Raw genomic sequence first — 27755 nt, forward strand, 5'->3', positions numbered from 1 at the left:
ATTTATAGCAGCACCCAAGACTCTTCGGTGTCACGGCGCTAGTTACACTAAGTGCAAAGAGAATGTTTATAAAGTGCAAGACAACGCATACAGGTAAGTACAAAAGGTTCACAATCTGGCAAAGTTGCGCTTCATGGGAGGGGTCTACTTCAGGTGTGCAGATAAGTATATTGGAGCCAGGTAAGATTGCAAGTATAGTGTGGGGCTGAGAGAGTTAAACCCAGTAGTTACAGTTTGGTTAAATGTGAAACACAGCGCAGGGCTGAGAAATGTCAGTCCAGTGGTTACAGGCAGGTTAAATGCGAACACTGGTCAGAGCACCGCCTGGTAAAGCCTCACCTCGTGTTACGGGGGGCTACTTCCAGTTTGTAAACAAGCATTTCTCATAGATAGACGCAAGAAGGGGGCAGTACTCCCGCAGTGTAGAGAGTGAGTAGCACAAAGAAAGACAGTAGGTAAATCCAGTCAGAATGAGTCTCGTTTCCGGGGCCAAAATGGAATAGGTTGCAATAGATCGGAAAAGTGAACGGGGAGTGCAGCATCCCAGGTAGCCAGAGGCTGCCACTGCTGCACCCAGCGTTTACGATAAGATACAGAGGGGTAGGGAGTAACAGGAGAGACAGCAAAAAGGTTCCAGCTTTTACATACCACTATGTGTGGACGCATCATCCAGATCCGAGGTGCACTGGGGTTGTGCTCATGTCGGTTAGACGATTTAGTGTCGATTTTTGGTGTTGCAGGTTGCACAAGAGGCAGGCAACTTACAATATAAGCAGAAATATGATATGACATTGATGATGCGCCTGTACACAAGTGTTTCTAGTTGTGACAAGACAAGGAGGGGTAAACAAAGGGAGGACAAAAGAATGATTTTACCAGGCCTTGTGTCAGTCAGATCGTGCAAGTGCATGGAGGAGGGAGGTAAGAAGTGCCAGGGGCGGAGAGGAAAGGAGAACTGCAGGTAGCTCAATAAGTGCAGCCAGCATGGGGCTCATAAGTGCAGAGAGAAGGTACTGCAGGGTTGCAGGTACAGACCGTTAAGTGCTTGGGGAGCCAGAAGGCAGTGTGAGGGCAACTGGACACACAGATAAAAGGCAGAGCACAAGAGCACACTCTGAGCGAGGCAAAGCACACGAAGGAACATCAGTTTTGAGTTAGCAGTTGAATGAGGGGAGAAAGACGGCAAACCAAGGAAGGTTCGTAAGAAGGAAATTACCCTTGACATTTCCAGCAAGACTCTGCTACTTTCAAGAAACCTTTGTAGCAGAAAGCGTAAGTTCAGGAAACAGGACTGTGGAATCCTGCATTGCATGTGTCGGAGATACCAAAGGCCCTCCTGCATAACTGACCACGGCAGGGAGGAGCAGCAGCAGCCACTTTGGTATCATCCTTGCCTCCAAGAAAAAAAGAAGCGCCAGAAAGATTAACACAGCCAGTGAGTTGGGGAGACCGAAACAAGACAGGTCTGTGTTGAAGTTAAGGTTTCAAGCAGCAACATTGTATAACAAGCGCTGGAACGAACATTGTTAAACACATGTGATAAAAGATGCGAGTGAAGCTAAACTGTTGATGTATGTTTGAACTTGAGAAGGAAACATATGATACTGTTGACAGAGTGGTCCGGCACTGTGAATGTGCTCAACCAAAGGTCTCTGTAAGGTATCCCGCCAACATAAACAAAAGTAGAAAATTGTGGTCCTGCGACGGTGTAAGCAAAACCCATCGCACATTTGAAAGTCATCAATCTTGATATCAAGAGGATCCGAGCCCAAATGAGGGAGATTCATGGTCCGAGCCCAAATGAGGGAGACCAAGTGTGAACAGTGTGACAAAAAGGGTGTCTCAGCCTGAAGGTGGCAGACCCATGATGAACATTGAAAGTGAGAACTTGTGCATGTGAAAATCCTGTTATTGGAAAAGAAGCTTTGGCAGAAGGCCTTGATGTCCGTGCTTTGAACTGTATCCTCATGGCCAAGAAGCCAAAGTGTGTGGGAAGCTCGAACGTGCCGCCTTGCACCGTGCTGATGACGTGGGGAAGGGAAGCCAACTGCTCAACTGCATGACATATTATTTCTTGAACAATTTTCTTTTTGCATTGTCCCACAACCTTTTGTATCTAGAAGTAAGGATTGGCAATAGGTTTATTAGTATAGGCCCTTTTATTTGACAGAGACTTGACTAGGACTGTTATTATTATTTGATGGTCGTAGCTTGATTCCATCGTTAGGTTTAGGTTTAGATAGGCATTCAACCAACCAATTTGAAGTTCAATAAGCACCCTTGAACTGTGATCACTTGTGTCTGTCTTCCCTATTTGATACCATGCCTTCCTTACAGGTCCCAGGCCCCAGAAAGCCTTGTGGATGATGCAAAGGGTCTTGAACTTGATACTTGCAGCCACAGGGAGCCAGTGAAGTGATTTCAGAGCTGGAGAGATACTATCCATGGGCTTGAGGCCAAGGAAAAGTCTTGCAGTCCTGTTCTGGATAAGTTGTCACCGTCGACCATGGCTTTGCAGACAGTGAGCTTCAGGGAAAACGTGAGAAAAGGAAGAATACCTCTGAGGAGGTGCAGCCGATAGTTTGACTTCTTAGTGATGTCGCAGATTTGAGGAGAGAAGGAGAGGGTGGAGTTGAAGATGACACCAAGGGGCTTAGCCTAACAGGAAGGGGCAGGAAGAGGGCCCAGGGTGGGCAGCCAGAGAGAGGTAGGAAACGAGGGAGCAGGTGTCACGATAAGGAGGATCTCAGTCTTACTGACATTAAGGCAGAGATCATTGGCGGCACACCATTCCTGAATTGTGGCCAGGCAGTCGGGTATGATAGAAGGACTGGATGAGCGGGGGACAACCTGCTTCCACAAATCGGACTTGTCTAGAAACATTGTCAGGGCTGAACAAGGGAAAGGAGGAGAAAGCAGGATGAGATACTGTGCCAGACGGGCCAAGAGTGGTAGAGTTGGAGGGAGAGGAAGAGAAAGACTCAGCAGCCCAGGCATTCAAAGGAAGATTAGTACTGCACTGGAATGGCAGAAGCAGGGATCCACTCTGGGAAAAGCAAGGCTACACCCCACCAGCTCAATTGGTTCTGATTTCGGAGAGGATCTTGGAGCCATCAGGAAGGAGAGTGTCAAAACTTGTGACAGAGCTGGCCATGAACAAAGTCTCGGTATAACAGAGTACATCCAAATCAAGCTCTTCCAGGATACAGCAGCTGTCAGAGGAATGTTTGACAGCTCAGCGAGAGTTGGGAGTAGCGATGTGGAGCAGGTTGCCACATTTGAGGGACTTCCATGGAGAGGTACAAGTCACAGGTACGCCCTGCAGAAGTGTTGGAGGTGCCCGAGGATGGGCAGAGGAGTAAGGAAGAGAAGGCAGGGTAGTCAGTGAGGAGGAAGAGAGTGCCCGAAGGTGGCAGCGGAAGGAGGCAACAGGGTGGCCAGAGAAGCAGTAGGCAGTGCCAAAGAGGTGGCAGAGGAGGGAGGCGGCAGAGGTGCCAATGGGGAGTAATTGGGGATAGCAGGAGAGGAAATGAAGTTGATAAGGTGTGAGAAGTGTCTATCAAAATGGAGGGCCCGGGACCAATACAGTGCCATTTAAGTAGAGATCCATGATGGTCTTAGAGGAGTGGAAGGGTGGGTGCCACCATTAATGGGAGAAGAGGAAAAAGGAGATAGAACAGAGACCATGTGGGGTCCATAGGCCTGGAAAGGGAACAACAAAGAGGATGTCTGTAAGGGTCTGTCTGGTGGAAGCACCAGTGATAGGGAGGCCTGGGTTGGAGACCAGGATGTACATTTTGAGCTTCTTCCTGCCAGACCTAGTGAGAGGGATAGGATAGTCGATAGAAAGACAGTTAGAGAAGATCAGTGAGACCGAGAGCACCATAGAGGTTGCTGGGAGAAAATAGGAGTGGGGGAGGGAGAGGGGTGCCCAAGCAGGGGAGGGCGGATAGATCTGGGGGGCAGACAGGAGGGAGGCACAAGGGGAGACACAAAAGGGAGGAGCACAAAACAAAGAACAAGAACAAGGGACTGGTGAAAACAGATGCAGTACAGAACCAACAGCAAAGCACAAAACACAACAGGGAACCTAGAAATAAAGAATGCAGACAAAGCAATGTAACGCCAAAAATCGTACAGAACAACACAAAGTCAATACCATCAACAAGGCACAAAAGACCAACAGCGAACCTAGAAGTAAAGTATGCAGGCAAAGCAATGTAATGCCAAAAACTGTACAGAACAACACACCACAATATCAAAACCGTAGAGAACAACACAAAGGCAATGCCATCAACAAGGCACAATACACAACAAGGAATCTAGAAGAAAAGAATGCAGGCAATGTAACACCACACACATTGGATCACAACATAATGTCAATACAGTACACAATACGTCATAGAAGGCAAGGGGCTTAGATTCAAAAGGAAGGAATGAAACGCAGGGGGGGTGACGGGGGCAGGATGCAGGGACCTTCAATGCGAGGGAGCACATGTGGCTAGCGAAGCAAGAGGTGCACGTGAATTAGGTTGCAGGGGAGTGCACAGGTCTAGGTTGTGGTGCAGCCTGATCTGAAGGAGCACATTTTGCTAGAGAAATGGGGTGCACGTGGCCTAGGTCAATGGGGAATGCACGCAGCCTGAGTTGGGGGGAGCGCATGCGACCTAAGTTTGCTAGGAAGCGCACATATGCAGGGGAGAGAAGCAAGTGCGTGGGAGGGGTGTGAGGACCGGTTGCAGGGGGAGCAACGCGTATGCAAGAGGGAGAAGAGGCACAAGGTCAGGGGAGATCATGTTGGCATACCTGTATAGTCCTGCCCAATCAGCATTACCAAAACACATTTCAGACACCAAGATATCCTTTTAAAAGGTTTGCCAAGTGCAAATGTTATTATATTTTAAGCATGAAAAAGGAGAGTACATTAAAGCTCACCTCAGTTTAAAATGAAGAACATAAGGCCCAAATCCCCTACAGTCCCAAAAAGGCTTTACAGTAGCACTTTGCGGTGGTGCAAGTCTTTCGTTTCTGCATGTCCTGTAACTGCTTATGGAATAGAATAATGGCGTCCACTGTGACCTCGATCAATGGGACATTGCTGGTCCCTGAATTCTTCCCCCCCTCCTTGTTACGCCTGTGGTCTCAATCATGCCCCACATGTAAGCCGTGTCCACCAGCCACACACGAGACACCGAGTGATTCAATCACATTCTGAAACCATGCCCTGAGCACTTCCCTTACTGTATCTCATTCATTTTTTCACCACTATCTGGACATCCCGACAACAGTCTTCCCCATCCTGACGAAGGCCATAAGAAGAAAATGGCCCATATAGCTCCTATATAAGGCTGAAACACCCTGGTGTAGACAAACTCTTTCCATCCACAGTGTCACAAATTTTTTTTTCACTGTCTTGCACCGATATAAATTTTGTCTACTTGTTCCATTTGTTCATGTGATATGACCCCTGTCGTTCTTTTATATGCATCGACAGTAGAAACGGTATTATGTTAACTGTATAGACGTATGTGTAAGAAGTTCAACTTGCTTTTGTTTTATTGTGCACATTTATATTGCTTTACCCTGTAACCAATGATGTTCAGCACTATACCTAAAACAATCAATACTATAAAGTACAAAAAAAAGTATTCTAAAAATTTAGGTGTGGTACTCGATTTTTTATGTGTTAATTGTGAATGAACAGTAAGGGGGCATGCTTATCACATTGACCCGTTCACTTGTAGTTTTGTTAACCATGGAGCCCTACTGGGCAGAATAGGGTTTTCCCAGGAGCCCTTGTTCATAATCGGAATAGATTGTTCTACATAAAATACCCCTTGAGTGAGCCTGTGGTAATGTTCCTAGAGCCAGAGCACCCACCTGCTACAAACCAGAAATAAGATTCAAAAGCTGCACTAGGTGTTCCTTTAAAATGTGATCTTGAAAATTACTACGGTCAAATATAAAAGCTAGGCAAAAAACATTGTATCCTGGCTGACAGCAGTGCCTATACAAAATAAAAAGGTTATAATACTGTCCTAGATCTTTATTGTAACCGCACCACTTCAAAGGAAAAATACAGCTGGAGCAAGCAAAGAGTGTATTCCAAGAAGCATCAACACAGGAAACTATGAAATGCTACCTTTGTCCAGTCAATTCTAATAGTGTCATCGGCTTACATCATGGAGGCAGGCTGGCAAGATACCACACCTCCCCTCCTTCAATTTGGAAAGGCCATAACAGTGTAACAAATTGTCACCAGTTGTTTCATCAACCTCTTGGAAACTTTCACTCGGTTCGACAATGAACCTCCATCCATGTGTATGCCCGGACTTCACCAGGAAGCTGGGCCACCAGTGAAGGGCCCACCTAACTCTGCCTCTCCACTTATAACTACACTGTCTCCTCCTGTAAAACTCCATAATAGAAAAAATGTCACCCATTGCAATGCATACTCATGTCAGTCTCTTCTCATGCCACGTACCACCATCCTGCGTGGTGATGGTGGCGCTACTGAAATCTATAACATGAACGGGTACATTGATAAGTTTCACTAACACAAAATTGCCAAAATGGTGAAGTCTCGAGCACCGCCTTTCATGGGTCATAGTACCTTTTTATTTGTTTGAATAGTCAGTGTGATTCCCCTGTGGAACTCAAGGAAGGCCAACCTTCCCTAATGCAACGCTGGATGGTACGAAGGCCCCTGTTGCAAAAAAATGCTCCATTATGGCATCGTCATGCATTCCATTCACATTAATATCGGGCCAAACCAAAACCATGCCATCCTCCTTTACTGGTAATTTGGACAGACAATCACTGTGTTCATTCTGCCCACACGGTTTCCCACTTGAAACGTATACTCTTTCATTTTTGAGGCTACCTATGATAGAGAAGAGTGCCAGGTGTATTTTGGCCATAACACTCCATAGTGTGCCTTAAGCAGAGCTGCAGATCATATCACTGCAGAGTGGTGCCAAAATCTGCTGCACCACTGCAGTGTGTGCCTAAAGAATAATGTGCAAAATACCAGTGACCTGTGATCTCCAAAATATAGATATGCATCAGGCCTTTAAAGGGTGCTACCAAAGCATCACTCCACTGCAATGGACTACTAAAACAATGCTGTGCTTCATGCAACTTAGAACTCTGCTTGAGGGAGCCAGCCGGTCAGGTGGCTAGGGACGTGGGCTCAAATCGGCGATCTCAGCCAGCGTTCCAAGCCGCATGATGGCCGGTTCCGTCATCCGCCATCTTCTCCCCAGCCTCTGTTTCCCTTTTTTTGTATGTAAATGATTCTCCAACCCCCACTTATCTCTTTACGATCGCTGCAGCATCTCAGTCCACATGGCTGCTGATGGCCTACATGGAAAGGGAAGAGGGGCTCCGTACAAAGCCCCCCCTTCCCATTCCATGGTGGCCATCTTTGAACAGTCTTTTCTTTCCGTGAATGGGGTGCCACGAGGCAACCCGTTAACGGGGAAAAAATACTTTCAAATAGCCCCGTCTCAGCCCATGGGATGGGTGCTAACGCCGTTAAGAACCCTTTCCAAAGGCTTGAACTAGTTTTAACTGTGAATGACGCGTTGAGGCTAAAAGACGTGTATCAAAACAATGCAAAATGTTTGTAAACAGAGCTGTTAGGCAGAAAGCCAACATGTAGTAACCCCTATAACCCTTATACTTTTTACTATGTCTTCTATTTTTTGGGTCTTGTTTTTCTACCAAAATGGGTTAAAATGGTGCATTATAAAGCAAACTTTCTGAGAAAAATTGGGTCAAAAGCCAGTAAGTTTACAAGCGGTTTTATAGGATAACTCATGAAAACCCCCAATAGATGTAAGTCACCAACAGTGCACACAAGCATTTTACAATGCATTTTCATGTTGCCTTTACCCACAATATGTGCCAGTACAAACAATAGTTAAATGCTAGCTACACATATATACTCCAGTATTCCCATATAAAAACATTCTCATGTATACTTTGCAAATAATGTCAGTAATGATACTGTAAGAAAACATGTCCAAGCTGGCTTTGCCAATATATGCCAGTGCCTGCATGTAAGAACATACTCATGTTGGCTTTGCCATACGATTTGCCATACCGCAATAAGAGAACATGCCCAACACGTAATAACATTTGTCATGTTTGCTTTATCATAGATGCCCAGTAACAAAAGCCACTCCACAGTAATATATTACAACTAGACATAATAACACTTAGCATGCTTGTTTTATGGTAGATGACAAGCAGTAAACGGTGTGCCACCTATGAATTGGCTAGACAAGCTGCACTAAAATGCCAGTTTAACCATGTAGGAACACTAATCATGCTTACTTCATCATAGATGCCCAGACAAAAATGTAATGTCACAGTCAGAAAAGGCTGGACTGCCTGCACCAAAGGGTCCGTCTGGCCCCATAATAACACTTATCATGCTTGCATTATCATACTCAGCATAAAATACCCTACTGCCTTACCCCCAAATTAGAGTTCTATCTGGCATGCAACACAGGCACATGCATGTTCACCCGCTCATCCAAACACATTCACTCACTCATTCACTCTGCATTCACTCGCTCATTCAAACAGCATTTGCACATGCATATCTACATAACTACATAAACAACATATTCATTGTATATGTACCTTCTGTAAGCTGCTCCGGATTCAAGATGCTGCTCCTCCCATGCCCGCAACACAGCCTCATGTGGATAGTGACAGTAAATCAGACAATTAGGAAGCAATGGAAAATGTGACTGGTGAATGATCAATGGACACACAATTAAACATCTCTATTCTCAACATAGATCATGGCCACGCCCCTCTGCAATCCCATTGGTGTAGTGATGGGGGTTGCAAGCACCGTCCAAAGTGTACAAGCTAAAGTCCAGGGTTTTCAACTGGTACCCCTGGCACCCTTACATGTTGCTGGGGTTGCTTAAAATTAGTAATGGGTTCTTGCAGTTGGGGCGTGACTCTGGTAGAAGGTGTAAGGAACTCTAACTCTGATGAAGCTGCTTTCCTCCCAACCTCGTTGGTGACAGAGGACTTTGGGGTACAGCCTGAGTGGGCAGTGGTGCAGGCCTGGTCTTGAACCTGGGAGATGTGCTCTAGCACCGTGAAGCGTCTGTTTGTGCTAGATGGAATTACAAATAATGATCTCAGACCAAATAATCAGTCAGATGCAAAGTACTACTTTACTGTCAATTTAATAAAGTAGGGTGAACTCGCAGGCATTGACCGATGCATGCACACTCGCGTAGAAGATTGATTACACAGAGATCTTTTTCCCCAATATGCGTAATCTATGAGGTCATTCTACATGGCAAAATACAAAACCTATCAAGGGGAAGGGATTGGTTAAAGGGAACATATCTACTTATAGAACATATAAGGATTAGTACATCATTGCTCTATGCCTTTGGGCTGTAGCGCGCTTTACAAATTCAAATAAATAAATTGGTTACCCCTTATCTTTAGGGCACGCCTCTAACTGACTGCCTCTAAATACTTATAGCACTGATTATATCGGACAAAACAACCATGTATTGGTCTTTGCAACATTGCACGTTAGGTGTTCCCTCAACCCCACTGATTGGTTGCCATAATATTCCGTCCTTGGACTTTGGCTCCTTAGATGCACATATGTTCAGAGCTTCCATATTTTACTGCGTTATATTGTGCATTTGCAAACCTTTTAAATTGCCTGTTTCATTAGACAACTAGTCTTTTTAAAATGTGCAGTTTAGATTTTAGTTGCAGCCTAAGACTTTAGTCCTTCTATTTTAAAGTGTTTCGCTGATAATTGCGTACAATTTTGCACTGTTTCAATTTTATTTCCGTACATCTTTACCTACTTTCTCACCGCCGACTAGTGGGTTTTAAACTACACTTCCCATCTTCTGTGTAGTTTTTCCGGCTTTACATAAACGTAGCCAGGCGCGTTAGCGCCGGCATGTCAAAGCTGGTTGGTTTCAGACTATATAAATCCTTGGGGACACATTGTTCCTATTCAGAGCTTCCATATTTTACTGCGTTATATTGTGAATTTTTAAACCTTTTAAATTGCCTGTTTCATTAGACAACTAGTCTTTGAAAAAATGTGCAGATTTGATTTTATTTGCAGCCTAAGATTTTGGTCCTTCCATTTTAAAGTGTTTCGCCGATAATTGCATTCAATTTTGAATTGTTTTAATTTGATTTGCGTACATCTTTACCTACGTTCTCACCGCCGACCAGTGGGTTAAAAACTACACTTCCCATCTTCTGTGTAGTTTTTCTGGCTTTACATCGACATAGCCAGGCGCGTCAAAGCCAGTAGGTGCTGGTGAGTGCCTGGTAGGGCTGCTTCTGCTCTTGTACTCTCTATTTTGTGCATTCACTGTGTTTCTTGAATATTCCCAGCATATCTACACGCTGCAGCTTACTTGCTGCTATTCAAAGGAACAGATGGATCGGCTGACTCAAATGCTTTAGATATCAATATAGCATGTCTTCCATACCTACCCACCCCTCACAGCCTAATAAAGGTAATATCACTAAGGAACCTTCTAACATCCCATCTGGTAGAGAGGCGCAGCGCACTCAATACCTGCTCAAGAAACCTTATGTTCCGAATCCCGTGCGTCTTAAATTCTTAAATGTATTCTGCTTAATGCATGCTCATTAATTTGCCACGCAATAGAGGTTGCAGACTTTATCACTGAACGAAAACCCGACATAATGGCGCTGACTGAGACCTGGCTCCATAATGCTGCCTATCCTTCCACATTGCTTGCTATCCCTGCAGGTTCGATATTTTACATGTGGACTGGGATACGAGCAAAGGTGAAGGTGTTGCCTTGATATTCCGTAAAAATCTACAATTTTGTATTTTCAGCACACCCCATTTCGAACCCTGTGAGGTGTTGTTAGCCAAACCTAAGCTTAATGCACTAATTCTCTTAGTGTCCTTCTCCTTTATAGGCCTTCAATCATTACACCCTCTTTTGTAGAAGAATTTTTAGCCTTGGTTGGCAACACTACTACATCACATTCACCTTTCCTAGTCTTTGGCGACTACAATTGGTGGGCAAATGATCCTGCATGCGAGATACTGTGTCTCTCTCCCATAAGTTATCACATATTGGATTTACACAACAAGTAACAGGTCCCTCCCACACTACAGGTAACAACCTAGATTGGATAGTGTCTAATAACATGGTGCTTTCCAATGTTAAGACCCTGACCTGCCCCCGGTTGGACCACCTCTCTATTGCCTTTGAAGCCTCTTCTCATATAGAGAGGGTCAAACCTTCAGCGCCTACTGAGCAACTTGTTCATAGTAGAAACTCCAAAGGGGTTTCACATGTTTCCCCCTCTTGATAAGGACACTTCCCTGGACATCTTTACTTCAATGTTCAGAAAAGCTATTAACCGGTCGTTTGAACCCTTAGCCCCACTGAAACAGTCATCACAAAAAAAGTAACTCTCCATAAGCTCTGTCTATCTACCGACATTCTTGCTGCTAGAGCCGAAACGAGAAAAGCAGAACGCCAGTGGAGTAAATCTCCATCCGATACCTCTCTTTCCTCCTACAGATTGTGCATGAAATCTTATAGGAAACTTCTGGTTATGGTTAAAGGGGATAAATTAAATACCAGAATAGAATCCGCTAAATCTGAACCGAGAGAACAGTTCAAAGTACGCTCTGAACTAAAGAGTATCCCAGTCAATCCCCTTCCGGTTGCAGATAATGCCTGATGTCAACTTATCCACAATGGCTTCTTGTAGAAAACTAAAACTCACCTACAAAATAGTGCGAACCACCTTAAATTATTACAACCCAACAGATCTGAAATTCCTCTGTCTGCCCCCCCATTGACCGCCACCCACCCTTCTTCATTTTTCGTGAGGTGTCGGAAAGTGGGGTTCAAAATGTCATATCCAAACTGAAGCCGTTATCCTGCAAAGGAGATACGTTCCCTGCTTCACTTTTTCAAGATTTTCTGAGCTCACTCCTGCCATGGATTACTATGCTTGTCAATCGCTCCTTTGCTGAAGGTCAGGTTCCCGATAGCATTAAGGAAGCCTAGATCTCACCCCTATTAAAAAGGGTGAATCTTGATGTAGATGATCCTGGAAACTTTCATCCAATAACTAATATTCCTTTTCTTTTAAAGCTTCTGGACAAGTTGGCAACGAACGAGTACCACAACTATGTTCAGCAAAACAACCTTCTTGCTGCTGCCCAGTCTGGTTTCTGCACTGGTCACGAAACCGAAACGTCCCTCTTAGACCTTAAATCAAACATCCTCGATATTATCGACAGAGGCGGGCAGGCTCTGCTGCTCCTCCTGGATCTGTTGGCCGCCTTTGATCTTGTAGATCACAACATCTTGGCTGACAGACTTATACAAGTGGGCGAATGCTCAACTCCTGCAGCCAATTGGCTTAGATCCTTCCTTGGTCCCCATTATGATTACGTAACCAAGGATAATGCACATTCCTCCAAAGCAACATTGACCTGCAAGGTTCCACAAGGATCCCGCCTCTCACCGCTGTTAAATCTTTATATAAAACCCCTGTTTTATCCCTGGGTCTACATTTCGCTAACTACACAGACGACACCCAGATTCTGATTGAACTTTCAGGCCAATTTTGGATGGCTATAAATTCCCTTGCGTTGAATAATAAGAAAACAGAACTACTCATGCTGGGCACACAAATCAAACTTAAAAGGCTCGACCCATCTTGCAGTAGTTTCTTCATCACAGGTAACCTGATCAAAGTCACCAAAAACGTGAAAAACTTGGGGGATCTATTTTGAACCCCATCTTTCTTTTGACAAACACGTGCTCTATCTTAAATCATCCTGTTCTTATTATACCCATTTGCTGTGGTAACTCCGTCCTTATCTCTCAGAGGTGAATTGAGCCATGATCGCAGCTGTCATTATTAACACTAAGTTAGACTTTTGCAATAGTCTACTGATTGGCTCACCTCAGGCTAACATAAGAAGCCTCCAATTGATTCGGAATGAAGCAGTTTCAGGCAGTTTGTGGCATTATCGATGAACTCATGTTACCAGTACCCGTAGAAAATTGCATTGGCTCTTAGTCAGCAAAATAATAAGATTTAAAGGCATTATGATTACTCACAATTGCTTAACAGGAAAAGCTCCTTCTTATCTCTCCACTAGAATCTCCAAATAGACATTCTTCTACATCAACCCTGTGCCCTGTTGAAAAAACTGGGCTATTCAAGTTTTAATGCCTGGGGGCCACCTCCTCGGGAACAAGCTGACATCTGCCCTTAAAATCAAGGAGACAACCATTCAATTAAAACAATTTAAAAACTATTGAAGACACATCTGTTTGACTTAGGTCCCGATTAGTTCCATCCTGGCCTTTCTGTTTGAACGACCTACCTGCCTTGACCTCCATGTTTTATGTTTTTTGTCCCGTGAGCCCTTAGATGCCCATGGGTGTAAAGCACTATATAAGAAGTAGATAGATAGATAGTCCATCATCTCTCATCGGTAGGCCATAAGCTAAAGTCTTCCATTTGTTGTTTACCTTGTTGCCTGCTTGCTGTCCAGGAACATTCAAGGGAGTATGAGCACACCACTATATAAGTTTAAGGCTCTAATGAATAGCCTTTGTTTTTGACTACTGAGTCATGTGTGAAGAGACCACACATTTATCCATTTCAGCCTTCTATTTACTGCCATCTGATTTTAATTATGCAGGGTGCTGTTGTTTCCCTTGGCCTCTAGAGACTTGCTCACTCTCTCACATGAACTTTGTATACTTTTAATTGACCAGCAGTTTGACTCTCACAGATGTTTTTTTCTTCTTCTTCCATCTATGAAGAATGTCCCACATTCAGAGCTCATCCATGAACTCCCTTTGTTCTCTTTGCTTATCCTTTAAAAATAGCATCCTTAACTCAGCCAACCTTGGCTCATCATCGGCTCAGCGCTGTTTTTCTGCATCTCCTGATTCTACAGACTCAGCCTGTTTCTAAGGTAGCTTGGTTAAGTTCAACTTAACCTTTTCCTACTAAGGCCATCATTGCCACATTATATATTCCTCTATGGCAAGCTTCTATATGTTTTCTTTCTACCTTGCATTACTGCATATTTACAGTTATTGGTTAGTAAGTTATTTCATCTTCTTTAGATCCACAATTACTTTAGCTTTAGGTACATGTTACTCTTAGTGCTTCAGTTAGATCATTACTTCTAAGTATTTTCATTTCGTTTCAGTATAGGTTCATATATCTTCTTTATGACATTGCTTTGTCCTTGGCAGATTTCACTATAACGTCCATCCAGAATATTCATTGATGCATTCTGACATCTTGGTAGGCGACATCCTTTCATGTAACAGTTTTCCATGCGTCATCCTTCCACACTTTCAGTACAAGACGGTGGTGAGAGGGGAGGGAGCTGGCGAGATAGTGTCTACCTGCTCTTCTACGGAGATGCTGATGGACTGTACGCAATAGGAGACACTAAGGTAGGGCGGAGTGGTTTTAGGATCAGAAGGACGTTCTTCTGCCATCTTTTAACCACACCTGACCCCACCTAAGGCACCTATCTGGATGGTTAATCTAATCCAGTGTTAAGAGAATGAGGGGTTTGCCTCAGTCAATGGAACAGAAAAGAAGCTAAACTTGCTCTAGCAATGCATCAAACACAAGCATGAAAAATACAAAAATCCCAATTACTTGCTGTGAGCTTTAGGAAATCATGGTCTCTGATATGCCATTCTGGTATAGGCCATCCCTTTATGCTCCTGGAATTGTAGGGAGGGTGAATTGTAGGGAGGGTTGAGGGACTCATCCTCTCCTCCTGCTGGCTCCCCTGAAAAAACTTGTCTTTGCTCTGCTTTTGGGGGTGGATTCAGATTCCCTGGGAGATCCCATGTCCCATGATGGTTCCTTTCGTGTTCCCTCCTACGACAGAATCCATCAGAGGTGAGCTCTGTAAGGTCAGGTGCCCAGCCCTGGGAGCAGGCTGAAGAGTGTGTGAGGCCTTTCCCACTGGTAGGGGTCTGGAAGAGGGACGGGTGGCTCTTGCTGCAAGTGGCTGGACTCAGCAGAGACTTCACAGTGCCTCTCCTGCCATGTAGTCCAGTGATGAGGGTGGGGCATGCCTGCTTTTTTTGAACTATGCAGGGCAGATCGCATTGCTGGCGGAGTGGGAGTAAATTGGGTGAAACCTAAAACTCATCCCCTGTGTACTGCACACCCGCAATGAATATGGTGTGCGGTGGTTAACTGCATAGGTTTTAACCTGTCAAAGCTGCAATTGTTTGTGAGGGATTCATTCACTCGAAATTTCCCTGTTGCACCTGTAATTGCTTGTGGGGTACAAAGATGGCTTAAATCGCCCATGCCCCTGCGGGTCCAGTACTCCTGTGTGAGCAAAACCTCCACTCGCTCTTCCCATTCTGCACCTGCAAGTATGTTAGAGAGAATTCATCTTGCTCTGCCCATTCTGTGCTTACGCTTATTTGAATTTGCCCTGCCAGGCTATATGTGTACCTGTTTATAAGAGGATCTTCAACTGACCATATCCAGGCTGTACTTTTGTATGGTGGATGCCTGCACTGGCTCTTGTCACACCATCCAAGTAAGGTTGCAAGGGAATCTTGAACTAGCTCTAGCCAAGCAGTATCTTCGAGAAGCGATTGTACAAATCTGTCCTTGCTGCAACTGTTCCGGTTTACGAGGTGGCCCTTTCTGTCCGTGTGCCAAGCTTGCACGGGCCATGCCCATTCTGTACCTGCTTCTAATGAAAGCTTGCACTGGCCCTGTCAAGCTGCAGGAACATCATCCATTAGTCCTAGCTTTACCTTCCATCCTGGGCCCTGTTCTGGTTGTGCCTGTTTTTAAGGGCGGCTTGGAGTGACTGTACACATGCTATACCTGCATAGAAGGAAGCTTGCACCTGTTTTCCATTAGAGACACATTTGAGCTGGCCCTGCATATGCTTCACCTTTTGTGTGGGAAGCTTGCACTGACCCTTTACATGCAATACATCTGCTTGTTTGTGAGGTAAGTTTCGAGGATCCTTGTTCTGTTCCAATTCCAATTGTGTGGGTTTCTTGGCCTGGATCTGCCCATGCAATACCACTTTATAGGAGAAGTGGGCATGGGCCCAGTCTCCCCCCATGCTGTAGCTCTTCTATTCAAACGAGAAGCATACGCTGGACCTGTGAATAGTGTGCCTGTTCCTGGAATATTTGAGAGGGTGATTGCTAAGCCTATCCAATGTAGAACGTGTATATATATGGTGGTATACAGTGATTATACTGAATGCAAAATGGAGAATTACATTTTTACGAATAAACGATAACGAACAAATACCACATATATATAAAAAAAAAATATATATATATATGTGTGTGTGTGGGTGGGTAAGGGGTTACATCTGGTGGGGAGGGGATTTGGTTGGGGTTTTTAACATGAAGAAACGGCGGCTTGAAGTGGAAACCCCCCCACACCCTGAAATTATATTTTTATGTTATTTATGTTTTGTTAAAATGTCATTCTCAATTTTTGCATTCGGTAAAATCATATAGAACCGTATGTGGTGGGCTTTGTCAGGGAATATTACACGGGTATTGTCCATGCTGTACCGGAAGCTTGCATGTCACATAGTACCGTATATGGTGGGCTTTGTCAGCGAAGATTACACTGGTATTGCCCATGCTGTACCGGAAGCTTGCATGTCACATAGTACCGTATATGGTGGGCTTTGTCAGGGAATATTACACGGGTATTGTCCATGCTGTACCAGAAGCTTGCATGTCACACACTACCGTATATGGTGGGCTTTGTCAGGGAAGATTACACGGGTATTGCCCATGCTGTACCGGAAGCTTGCATGTCACATAGTACCGTATATGGTGGGCTTTGTCAGGGAATATACCCTGGTATTGCCCATGCTGTACCGGAAGCTTGCATGTCACATAGTACCGTATATGGTGGGCTTTGTCAGGGAATATACCCTGGTATTGCCCATGCTGTACCGGAAGCTTGCATGTCACATAGTACCGTATATGGTGGGCTTTGTCAGGGAATATACCCTGGTATTGCCCATGCTGTACCGGAAGCTTGCATGTCACATAGTACCGTATATGGTGGGCTTTGTCAGGGAATATACCCTGGTATTGCCCATGCTGTACCGGAAGCTTGCATGTCACATAGTACCGTATATGGTGGGCTTTGTCAGGGAATATACCCTGGTATTGCCCATGCTGTACCGGAAGCTTGCATGTCACATAGTACCGTATATGGTGGGCTTTGTCAGGGAATATACCCTGGTATTGCCCATGCTGTACCGGAAGCTTGCATGTCACATAGTACCGTATATGGTGGGCTTTGTCAGGGAATATACCCTGGTATTGCCCATGCTGTACCGGAAGCTTGCATGTCACATAGTACCGTATATGGTGGGCTTTGTCAGGGAATATACCCTGGTATTGCCCATGCTGTACCGGAAGCTTGCATGTCACATAGTACCGTATATGGTGGGCTTTGTCAGGGAATATACCCTGGTATTGCCCATGCTGTACCGGAAGCTTGCATGTCACATAGTACCGTATATGGTGGGCTTTGTCAGGGAATATACCCTGGTATTGCCCATGCTGTACCGGAAGCTTGCATGTCACATAGTACCGTATATGGTGGGCTTTGTCAGCGAAGATTACACTGGTATTGCCCATGCTGTACCGGAAGCTTGCATGTCACATAGTACCGTATATGGTGGGCTTTGTCAGGGAATATACCCTGGTATTGCCCATGCTGTACCGGAAGCTTGCATGTCACATAGTACCGTATATGGTGGGCTTTGTCAGGGAATATACCCTGGTATTGCCCATGCTGTACCGGAAGCTTGCATGTCACATAGTACCGTATATGGTGGGCTTTGTCAGGGAATATACCCTGGTATTGCCCATGCTGTACCGGAAGCTTGCATGTCACATAGTACCGTATATGGTGGGCTTTGTCAGGGAATATACCCTGGTATTGCCCATGCTTTACCGGAAGCTTGCATGTTCTCTGCCCAATGAAAGCTTGCATTGCTGCTGATATACCATTGAAGGGCCCGAGTCCTGGAATTCTTTGCACGGTTCAAAGTGACTCTGCACTGCCCAGTGTATAATGGAACCCTGGCGTGTCCCGACCTCACTGTGCCTGTTGTGTCTGTAAGGGATGCTTAGCTCGCTCTGATGCGGCCCACGCTATAGGTGTGCAGTATGTGATTGATGCTTGCAGTGCTATCCCTCGTGCTGCAGCTCGTCATTGAGTGTGTGATTGAGTCCTTTAACACGACTCTCTGTCTACCTGCTCTGTCTGTGGGCTGTGGGAGAGATAGCTCAGCTGTGCCCATAATAATACCCTACATGTATGTGAATGAAGTGAAACCCGAGGATTGTGCATGACACGCATGTTCTCCATGTGAAAGAAGATGGGTGCTGTTTCTGCCAATGGTGTACTTGCTTCGTGTGCGAACGAAGCGTCTACTGCTGCAATACAGTGTGTGTCCGTGTGTGTGCGTGCGTGCGTCACAAGTTGTGTGAATCGGTGGCGGTGGTGGTCCTGGTCCTGGTCCTTTTAACATGTTTAGAAAGGTTTACACCAGAATGGTGAAGGGGCAGGTCATTCACATCTTAAAGAGGCCAAAGACTCATTTGGGGCAGGGCAGGTTATGGTCCGAGTTTACATGATGAGTGGCTAATTATCTTTCGCGTAGTGTAGCACAAATCCTTGTGCCAGTCCAGTTTCTCCTAAACTTTCTCCACAAAATGTCTATTCACCCCAATGTGTCTGGCCCCGATTATGTGGCAGGTTTTTGAAGATTTTTTTTTCTTCTGCTTTCTTGCATTTGATTAAAGCCGGCTTCTTGGAAGGTCTTGGCTGCCTTGAAGAGGAGTGACACATGAAAGATGCCTACTAAACCACTCGTGCATATCCGCGGAATTACATTGTAGCACTCTGAACTGTGAACACAATATTGGAAAGCCACCAATACCACCAGCACGCCATCTGATGGCCGAGGTTGGAACTTGACTTGGCTCAAGCATTGTTAGACGACAGCAGAGCTTACGATGTCCGCACATTTACTCCTTATTCTTTTAATTAGAGTGTGACCATTTGAATGAATTTACAAGGAGATAATGGCCTTCTTGCGTAGGAATGCATACGAGATCAGCAGTTAATTAGTCCATTACACCTATAGCGCGCGCGCGCGCGTGTGTGTGTGTACCACCTGTTTGTAGCATGTGTAATGTAAAGTGGTCTTGCATAGCCCCAATGTATGTGTCCTGCCAAATGACTGTTTTAGTTTACAATAATTTAAACGTGTTATCTTGAAAATGCAGCTAAATAAATATAAGTTCAAAAGGATTTAATTAATTGTGGTAGACAAATGGTAGTTATACAAGGTAAAGAGTTGCAGATGCTTTAATCCTGTCACCCTCTGGCACTGCCCCCTCCTATTCCCGTAATGGAAACGCCAATAAAAGGCACCTGAAATCAGACTTTTAAATCAGGAAAATCCAATATTGTTTCTTGATGATCTAAATTCCCTCTCTGCCACCCGATAACAGCAAAGTATCTGAACTATCCTGAATAAAGATTTGTGACTGATTTTATGAAGTGGGACCACCCATTTACTCTCATGTTGGCCATTGACGCATCTAAACTTGTTATCATGTTTGTTTATATTTCTTTTACACGTAGTAGTTCAGTTTTAACACGTTTTGAACTTCTAGATGCCTCTTGTTAAAAAAAAACGAGTGCATTAAGTTTTAATAAAGAATGATTATAATACGTGCCCAGGTCAGCACATTGCAATCCTAACATTCAGTCACAATTCAATACTTCTGGAAATATTCATCAGGTCTGCCATGTATCCCGATAACTGTCAGACTTCCAACGTTTGCCGTGGTGCCCCCAATTCAACCTGTTCCCCTACACTTAGCGTTTGGCAGCACATGCTCACTGGCCACCGCTTCCTCCCCTTGGTGATTCAGTGGGTCTGCCTCCTCCCTGGCACGGCCAGAGCTCTGCCTCCAAGCAATGGAAATAAATAACAGACTTAACTTCCTCTGTGAAGTATGTTCTTCATTTCTATCGCTTGTAGATTTGGCCCTGGGGCAGCCAGAGCTTTGCTGTGTCCCCCTTTTGTCCCCATCCCGGGTGCTAATAGTGTTTTGCCCGCGGCAGCTGGCAATACAGCCTCTTGTTTCACCCCAACCCTTCTTATGATTTCACACTTTGCTCAGCCCCATAAGAGAGCTTAAATGTTAAGCAGTATGCTAACCCTCCCAGCATCAGCACCTCGTCTTTGTGATAACACATGCAATAGTAATGCAATTCCTTTTCTTTTCTCCTAGTAGAAATGACCAGCAGAATTTCCAAGTAATGGATACAGCAAAATCGAGAAAGGCTTTAAAGAAAAGAGACAACTAATACATTGTTATTAAACAACGGTCTATATATCTCCAAAATCATCGTCGGTTCTGAATCTACTTCAAAGGATGTGTATGCTGGACTTGAACAACCATGGCCAGCTAATTCATGTTGCACCTCATATTGTATTGTGTTTGAATTAAGAAATGTGATGAGTTATTGTGGATTTGAGGTCTGATGGGAGTCATTGAGAGCTCGAAAGACCCTTTCAATTCGGCTCTCTCTGATTCTGCCGACTGGACTAATGTGACTCATTGCCCTAACAGCACATGCTACATGACGTCTTGAACATGGGTTGACATGCCTCTTAAAATGTTAATACTCGCTACTCCTCTACAATTGGGCAAAGATGCGTTCCTCCTGTCAACATGATGGAATATTCATTTACAGTTAATCCCAAACATTAAACATTAAACTGCTTTATTTTCTTATTTATTTGTGTGACGTGCTGTTTTTTTGTTGCTTTGTCAGCACAAGTGTAAGAGAGAGAATGTGTGTGTTTGTGTGTGTATATACATATATATAATTAAACTCCTAGAAATGTCCTCTCCGTGATTAGTTAATTCATAGTTAAATGCCATGAAATAATATGTCGAGGTTTTAGACTCTGTCACCACTGATGCGATTCAGATCAGGGGTTGTGCTTGGGGAATGTATGGGTTTTGGGGTTTTGGAGTATGGCGGATCTTCAGTGTAGGGGCGGCGATTCAGACAAGGATCAGGGGTTGTGCTTAGGGAATGGATTGTTTTTTGGGTTTCGGAGTATGGAGGATCTTCAGTGTAGGGGCAGCGATTCAGATGAGGATCAGGGGTTGTGCTTGGGGAATGGATGGGTTTTGGAGTATGGAGGATCTTCAGTGTAGGGGCGCACCTTTCGGTCGTCCTGGACCTCGTAGTAAGCATTAGCCATGATGCATTATAGTGAAGATTAGAATCATGGTAGTAGTGCAGGAAAACATTGCACACTGACTGGATTGTGCTGCTTATACACATGTTATATGCACAACATCTCCTAAGCACAGCTCTTTACTTTTTTCCTTGATTGATATCCAACTGGATTTCATAAATGCAATATTGACTGTGGCTTCAATACCAAGCCTACCTCTGTGGTCCACTCGGAACATCACCATGAGAATATAGCGCTCGCCCTCTGGCTTTGGGCTATTTGTCCACTGTGACCTCCATCTGGATAAATAGATGTACACGAAGCATCTCAAGAGTTATAGATTTTTTAACATTGCGACAAACAAATAGCATCAGACTGGGGTTGTCTGTTAGTTAATTGGATTACAAATACCATTCCATGGGAAACTATTTCACAAATCAATTGTTCTATTTCGTGATAACCTGTAGAGTCTCCAGTGGCGTTGCAGCGTGAAATGTGTGCAGTAACAAAGGTTTCTGCTGAAGATGAAGCTGTGTTGCCAACCTGTGTTTTTTCAGGTACTTCTCTAATGAAATTGTTAATAAAAAGTAACTTTTCTAAAGGATAACGCACTACACAATCTTTGCTTATGGATCCCCAGTAAAACTCAGCAGCTACAGGTGCATATTTTACATTAGTCTCAAGGTTTAATACAGACACACTGTTCCTGCATAGATGCATGCAAACCATTTCTGCTTCAGTACACTATTGAATTAACCCCAGTAGTCAGCCTGTCACCCTCTACGTGTTTTGGCCTACATATCCCATCAGCCTCAACCATCATAGTCAGTAGTGAGGGATCTTGATAGTTGGAGGGTAAAATCTTGTGAAGAGTGACAGGTTGGCTATGCTTTGACCTTCTAATACATATTTTGAATCATGTGATATTAGCACCCAGGATTTCATGACCCAAGCCTGCATACTGAGTAACTTGATGGCTGCTCACACCCACCGTGCCATTTTTGCCACACTCTCCCTTTTCGCCAGTTCCTTCCCTCCCCCAAACCCACTTACCTGATTCCTTTGTCGGCAGCACCACCCCCACTGTCACTCCAGCCACCCAGACTGCCGTGGAAATGGAAGAGGGACTCTGCCTGGAGCCGCGCCGTCCATCTCCATGGCAGCCATCACTGCCAAGTATTTTGTTTGAATGAAAAGAAATATGCCCTGCTGTGAAGAGACATTCACTATATTCAAAATAGGGATCGTAGAGTTATCCCCAAATCTTCAATTGCATTGTATGGAACTGTATTATCAATGAACGAGGTTTGTTTGAAAGATATGATTAAATCACACAAGCGCTGAAAATCAATTGACTCAAAAATAGGCCACTACTAGACAGCCCTTCACAAAATAAAAGGTACAGTCTGGTCACAAGCATTTAGCTTCTTCTGTATCTAAGTGATCTTTTACAATCTTATTAAAAAAATAATCATTCGATTTAGAGACTGTGTATTCAACTTTCTGAGTAAGTAGTGGATTCATGATGTGAAAAACTGCTCATGAAATGTCCAGAGAATGACTTTGTAAATGTATTATTATTTGTATTGTCTGTGTTTAGTAAGGTCAAAAACCTTTCACAATTTACAGGGTCAGTAGAAAGTTAAAAGAAAGAAAAAGGAAAGCATCTTAACATGCAATATAAAATACCTCATTAAGACAATATTCCAATCCCAAAGTTTATTTCTCGTTTATGTAAAAAGGTATGAAATTCATCATTATGAAGTCAAATCAATGTTAAAATTCATATATTAATCAAATGTCCTGTCACATGGCATTTACTTCTCAAAGGACGACGTCAAAACATTTAAAAAACCTACAAAGCGCCAATATCAAAGTCCTTTTATCACCTGTATCTTCCTATTCCAGAGAGGTTCACCTGCGTCCACAAATGGAGTACACATTAGAAAATCAAAGTATTTATACCTAATGACTGCACATTTGCTACAGTAAATTGTAACATTTTTTAAGGTTTCTGTTGTTTATCAACACACCAACAGGGTCTTTGGGGATCTGAAATCTTGGTTGCAAGCACTCTAGCATCGGTAGTTAGATACATTTAAACCTCATGTACAAATGTCTCCTTTTCTGGCAGAGAAATAAATAGATGTTCTTTCCTAATAACTTTATAATTATCCATATAGAAGGAATAGGCTTGTATATTATCAATAGTTGTACACCAATTGCTTTCAAAAAGCCTTTTCTTGATCTTAGTAGGGTTTGTGATCAATTCATTAATATCAGTGCCCATATATACAAGCGCCCTATCAAGCTGGAGAGTACATTTATGTAAAGAATTTATATTCTTACCATACATATTACTATTCAAATCCTGAAAAAGAATTGAAGGGAGGGGATCCTGAATTTTAGCATGTAAAGCATGTATTTTCCAGACCACCGAAGATTGGAGAGAAGTAAGCCCCCAGTTTATGGCGAATAATGCTCTTTGGTACACACTGTGCCGGTCCTAGGACTCTCTTCCACATTATACCCTCTAGGATATTCAGGAAGGATCCCAAATCATTGAGAGTGAAAGCCAGACTATAAATTTAGGACAGACAATTTTTGTACAATAAAACGTAAGGGCCAGGATGATAGAAAATGTACAGTACGATGAGTAAACTCGTTTCAACTGTGCAGTGAAGGATAGCATTCTTGCTCTCAAATTCTCCTGTATTTTTGTAAAGAGGTGTTTTGATGGATTAGAAAATCCAGGTACTTTAAGTCACTCGCTCCAGTTTTTGATCACCTACCCTCAATGTCATTTGTTTAGCTGATCATCTATTTCAGAGAAGATTACAATCTTAGACTTTGCTCCATTGACCAACAAATGGTTATCAATTGTGTGCAATGAAAATATAGATAACTTCCTCTGGAGGCCTATAGGGGTTGGATCAAATAAGAGTAAGGCATTGGCAATGGCCTACCAGTGCAATTCAAGGACTCCCCATTTAACTGGAAGCACATTAGTAGAAGACCTCAATATTCTTTATCCGATAGAGACCGATGAAATAAAAGCAGATCAAGAATGTATCCCTGCCTCGGTCCTAAGGAGGTGTTGATTGGACAAGATAGTTAACCATTGGCTCCAAGTCTTATCCTAATCTTTGTGCCTTTATGATGTAAAAGTATAATCAGGCATACCAGTGTTTATGATGGGCCCCAATTGCGCAATATGGTCCACAGCCTATTGCGTACGACTCTGTCAAACACGTTCGTCATGTCCAGACTTGCAATACAGATGGCCGACACGTTTGGCTTTTTAGCCAATACATAAGATTGTTCAGTTCAAGGTCGTACCCAGTCATTTTTGAAAATCAACCTGGTATTTCAAGTGGAGATTTAATTTAGAGACCAACTCTCTCTGTATCAGGGATGCAAAAATCTTGCTCTCAGTGTCCAAAATGGCGCTAGGACAATAATTAGAAGGATTGACCAATCTCCCTTTTTAAAAATTGTAATGATATTAGGTACATGCCAAGAGGCAGGGAGTTTTTGCATGTCCACGACTTCCATAAAGAGCCTGTATAATATTGGTGACCAAAATGTAGGATTATATTTTAAAATTATTGGAGCAAGATTGTCAGGACCTGGAGCTTTGGAAGGGTTCATTTTAATAATGTATGTATATTTGAAATAAATTGAAAACACTGCTGTCCAATCAGTCTAGCAAGACTGACTCAGAAGTAGATTTATCAGTATACATTTCTGTATAATGTTCTACCCAGGTTGATTCTGGAATGATGTTAAAGGAAGCCTTTGGGTATTTTTTTAGGATATTGTTAGTAAGTTCCCAAAACCTGAATGTTCCAGTCCCATTTATTGCTATAAGCATCCTTTCACTATCTGCAAGAATTAATTCAGCTTCCAACCTTTTAGTTAGTTTGATTTCTATACGGCTGATATAATCGTTTCTTCTTTGTAGTTAAAAAAACAAAGGAGTAGGTACCATAAAGCTTGGCCAAATTTCCAACGGGGGCTCTTTCATGTTTCTTTGCTTCAGCAAACTTTTGATTATAGCCATGATGTGTGTATCTATGTATAAATATTTTCCCTTTGTCCGTAGATCTGGCAAGATTTTTGAGACTATATTACTGTAACCATTTATATAAAGTTTGGTTTGGGGTAAAAGCTTAAGGCATCTCTCCCCCTCATGACATTGCCTAGGATATCAGTACATTTTTCTATAAGTCTATGGTTCCATTTTACTCTCCCCCGCCCATCATTAATGGTGAGGAATGTCATTGAGGGCTCATGTACATTATAGGAAGTATATGAAGAGTAATATTTGAACTGGAAAGAGATTGTAGCAAGATCCACCAGACCATTGAAATAAATGCATAGGTCCAAACAATTCGACAGGAGATTGTTTGACAAAAATACATGCTATAGCCACGAAGAAGACATTCCCCTTTTCCAAGTCACTATCTTGGACAAAGGTGGATTTACAGACAGTACCAGTAGTGATAGTTCCCAAGAGGCCCTGAAATTAGAGCATAGAATAGCTCGATTTCTACACGTTCCATTCATAGTAGTGAGATCATATGGTAAATGGCCAGCCTCTATTATATAATCTGCACACTGGGAATTGAAATCTCCCACAAGAGCAATATTATTTTGGTGTCCTTCCCCCAGCCATGAAGCAAGGACTTCAATAATCTGTCGGTACATTTGAGATGGTATTTTTTGCAGGGCTAAAGTACACGTTCATCAATAATACTTCATGAAAAAATGTGTTATGACAATCATCTAGGCTAACCACAACCAAATAATTGTCCATGGATGCCACCAAGATAGATTGCAGTTCTAATTTTAGACCTATCACTATGGCTATGTCCCCAAGGGGACATCCCTTAGTAACCCTTTTGGTCAGACTGTAGTAAGTTATGTAACCTTCCATAACGAAAAGGTTTGGTTAGCATGGTTTCTTGTAATATTATTATATCTTGATTTTTAAAATTTCAGACATTTTTGGATAATTTCACCAGATTAATAAAACCACATTTCCAAGAAGCAGCATTCAGAGTATCAGTGCTAAAGATGAGACTTGGGAACAGTAGGCCCTATTTTCTCTGCCAAAGCTTAGGCCAGCTAAGGCCAATCATATTGTGTGTTGGTTAAGAATGGATATGTGTTATCAGTATTTACTGTTAGTGTGTTGGTCATAGGTGTGCCTCTAGCGGGCTAGAATTAGTATCTGCCTTTTTTTAGACTTATATTTAGACTGTTTGGTGTAATAGTGAGTTTGCCTGCTTCATTTTTTGTTCTTGTTCTTGCGTGGGCTAGTTAAGTTGTTCCAAATCTTCAGTTGTATTAAGACACCAACACTTTTTTTCCCCATGTCCTAATATTCTTTATACGAGCTTTCATCACTTGTGAATTCCAGTGTGTTGATGGTTTCTTTTTTCTTAGCCATTTCTTAAAAGAACATGCCTAAACAAAAAATCCTTGAGTGTCATAAAAGTTTTTTTTAGTATGGGTTGTTCTTTTCCATTAGAGTACAGATAGGGAGAAATGACATATGAGGAGGGACACAAAGCTTGAAAGTGGTGTTTGGTTAATTGCCCACCCATTGATTGCCGATGGCCCTGCTAATCCCTATGGCCATTCCCACCCAGTTCCTGCCTCTCCACGCCCAAAATACCTCCTCATGGGAACTCTTTGAGCATGCATTAATCAAGCCTTACCATGGAACGTTGCACTCAAAGTGCCTGCTAGTGTTTTAAAAGCAGTCACATGAAAGTTAATGACATCATTGTAGCTGCGAACGTGCTATTGGTTTAATAAAAAATGTCTTAACCAGGTCTGCCTTCTGCCATTAGATTTATAAGCATTATGTGTGTCCTGCACCAAAGCCCTGTTGAGAACAAGCATTGGCAAAACCAGCAGTTGTGGCTTGTGTATAAGTATTAGCCATTTGCCAGGCACTGGTACTTGCACAATTTTGTACCTGATACCATCAATGGTCAGTTAATACCACTACGGCAGTGACTGGCAAGTGCCTTTCCATGCCTACACATAAGTCCAAACTGTTGGCATTGCCAATGCTTGTTTATACCAGTCTCCCGCCAAAAACAAATATGACATACTACTTGCAGCTAAAGCCACATTTTCCTGAAGAAAATCAGCAGGGCAATTATTAAAGGATCTTTTCTCAAAAGTCTATTAAAATATAAATTTAAAAAGGAATAATATAATGTTCAGACTAATCCACCATTTATGGATTCAAGCAGTGTAATAGATCTCTGGCTGATATAACAAAGTTCTAAATTGTGTTTTTAGTTTTCTTCACCAACTGCTCTAAATCAAACGCTATTAATAACTAATAGAATTCTTGTTTCATACTTATTGTAGC

General features: G+C 43.1%; 1 protein-coding gene across 3 annotated transcripts in view; it reads left to right on the forward strand.

Moving 5' to 3' along the window:
* The window catches only part of EVC (EvC ciliary complex subunit 1), a 946714-nt gene extending 925808 nt beyond the window's left edge, over positions 1-20906 (forward strand). For 2 of the 3 annotated variants that reach the window (XM_069631973.1, XM_069631975.1), the window contains one exon: positions 20400-20906. In XM_069631973.1, coding sequence (XP_069488074.1) covers positions 20400-20475 — 76 coding nt within the window. In that variant the 3' untranslated portion in view covers positions 20476-20906. The remainder of the gene's footprint in view (positions 1-20399) is intronic. The other variant, XM_069631974.1, reaches the window with a different exon arrangement.
* Positions 20907-27755: the final 6849 nt, after the last annotated feature.

This window comes from Ambystoma mexicanum, chromosome 6q (genome assembly GCF_040938575.1).
Source record: "Ambystoma mexicanum isolate Mex_15411 chromosome 6q, UKY_AmexF1_1, whole genome shotgun sequence".
NCBI lineage: Eukaryota > Metazoa > Chordata > Amphibia > Caudata > Ambystomatidae > Ambystoma > Ambystoma mexicanum.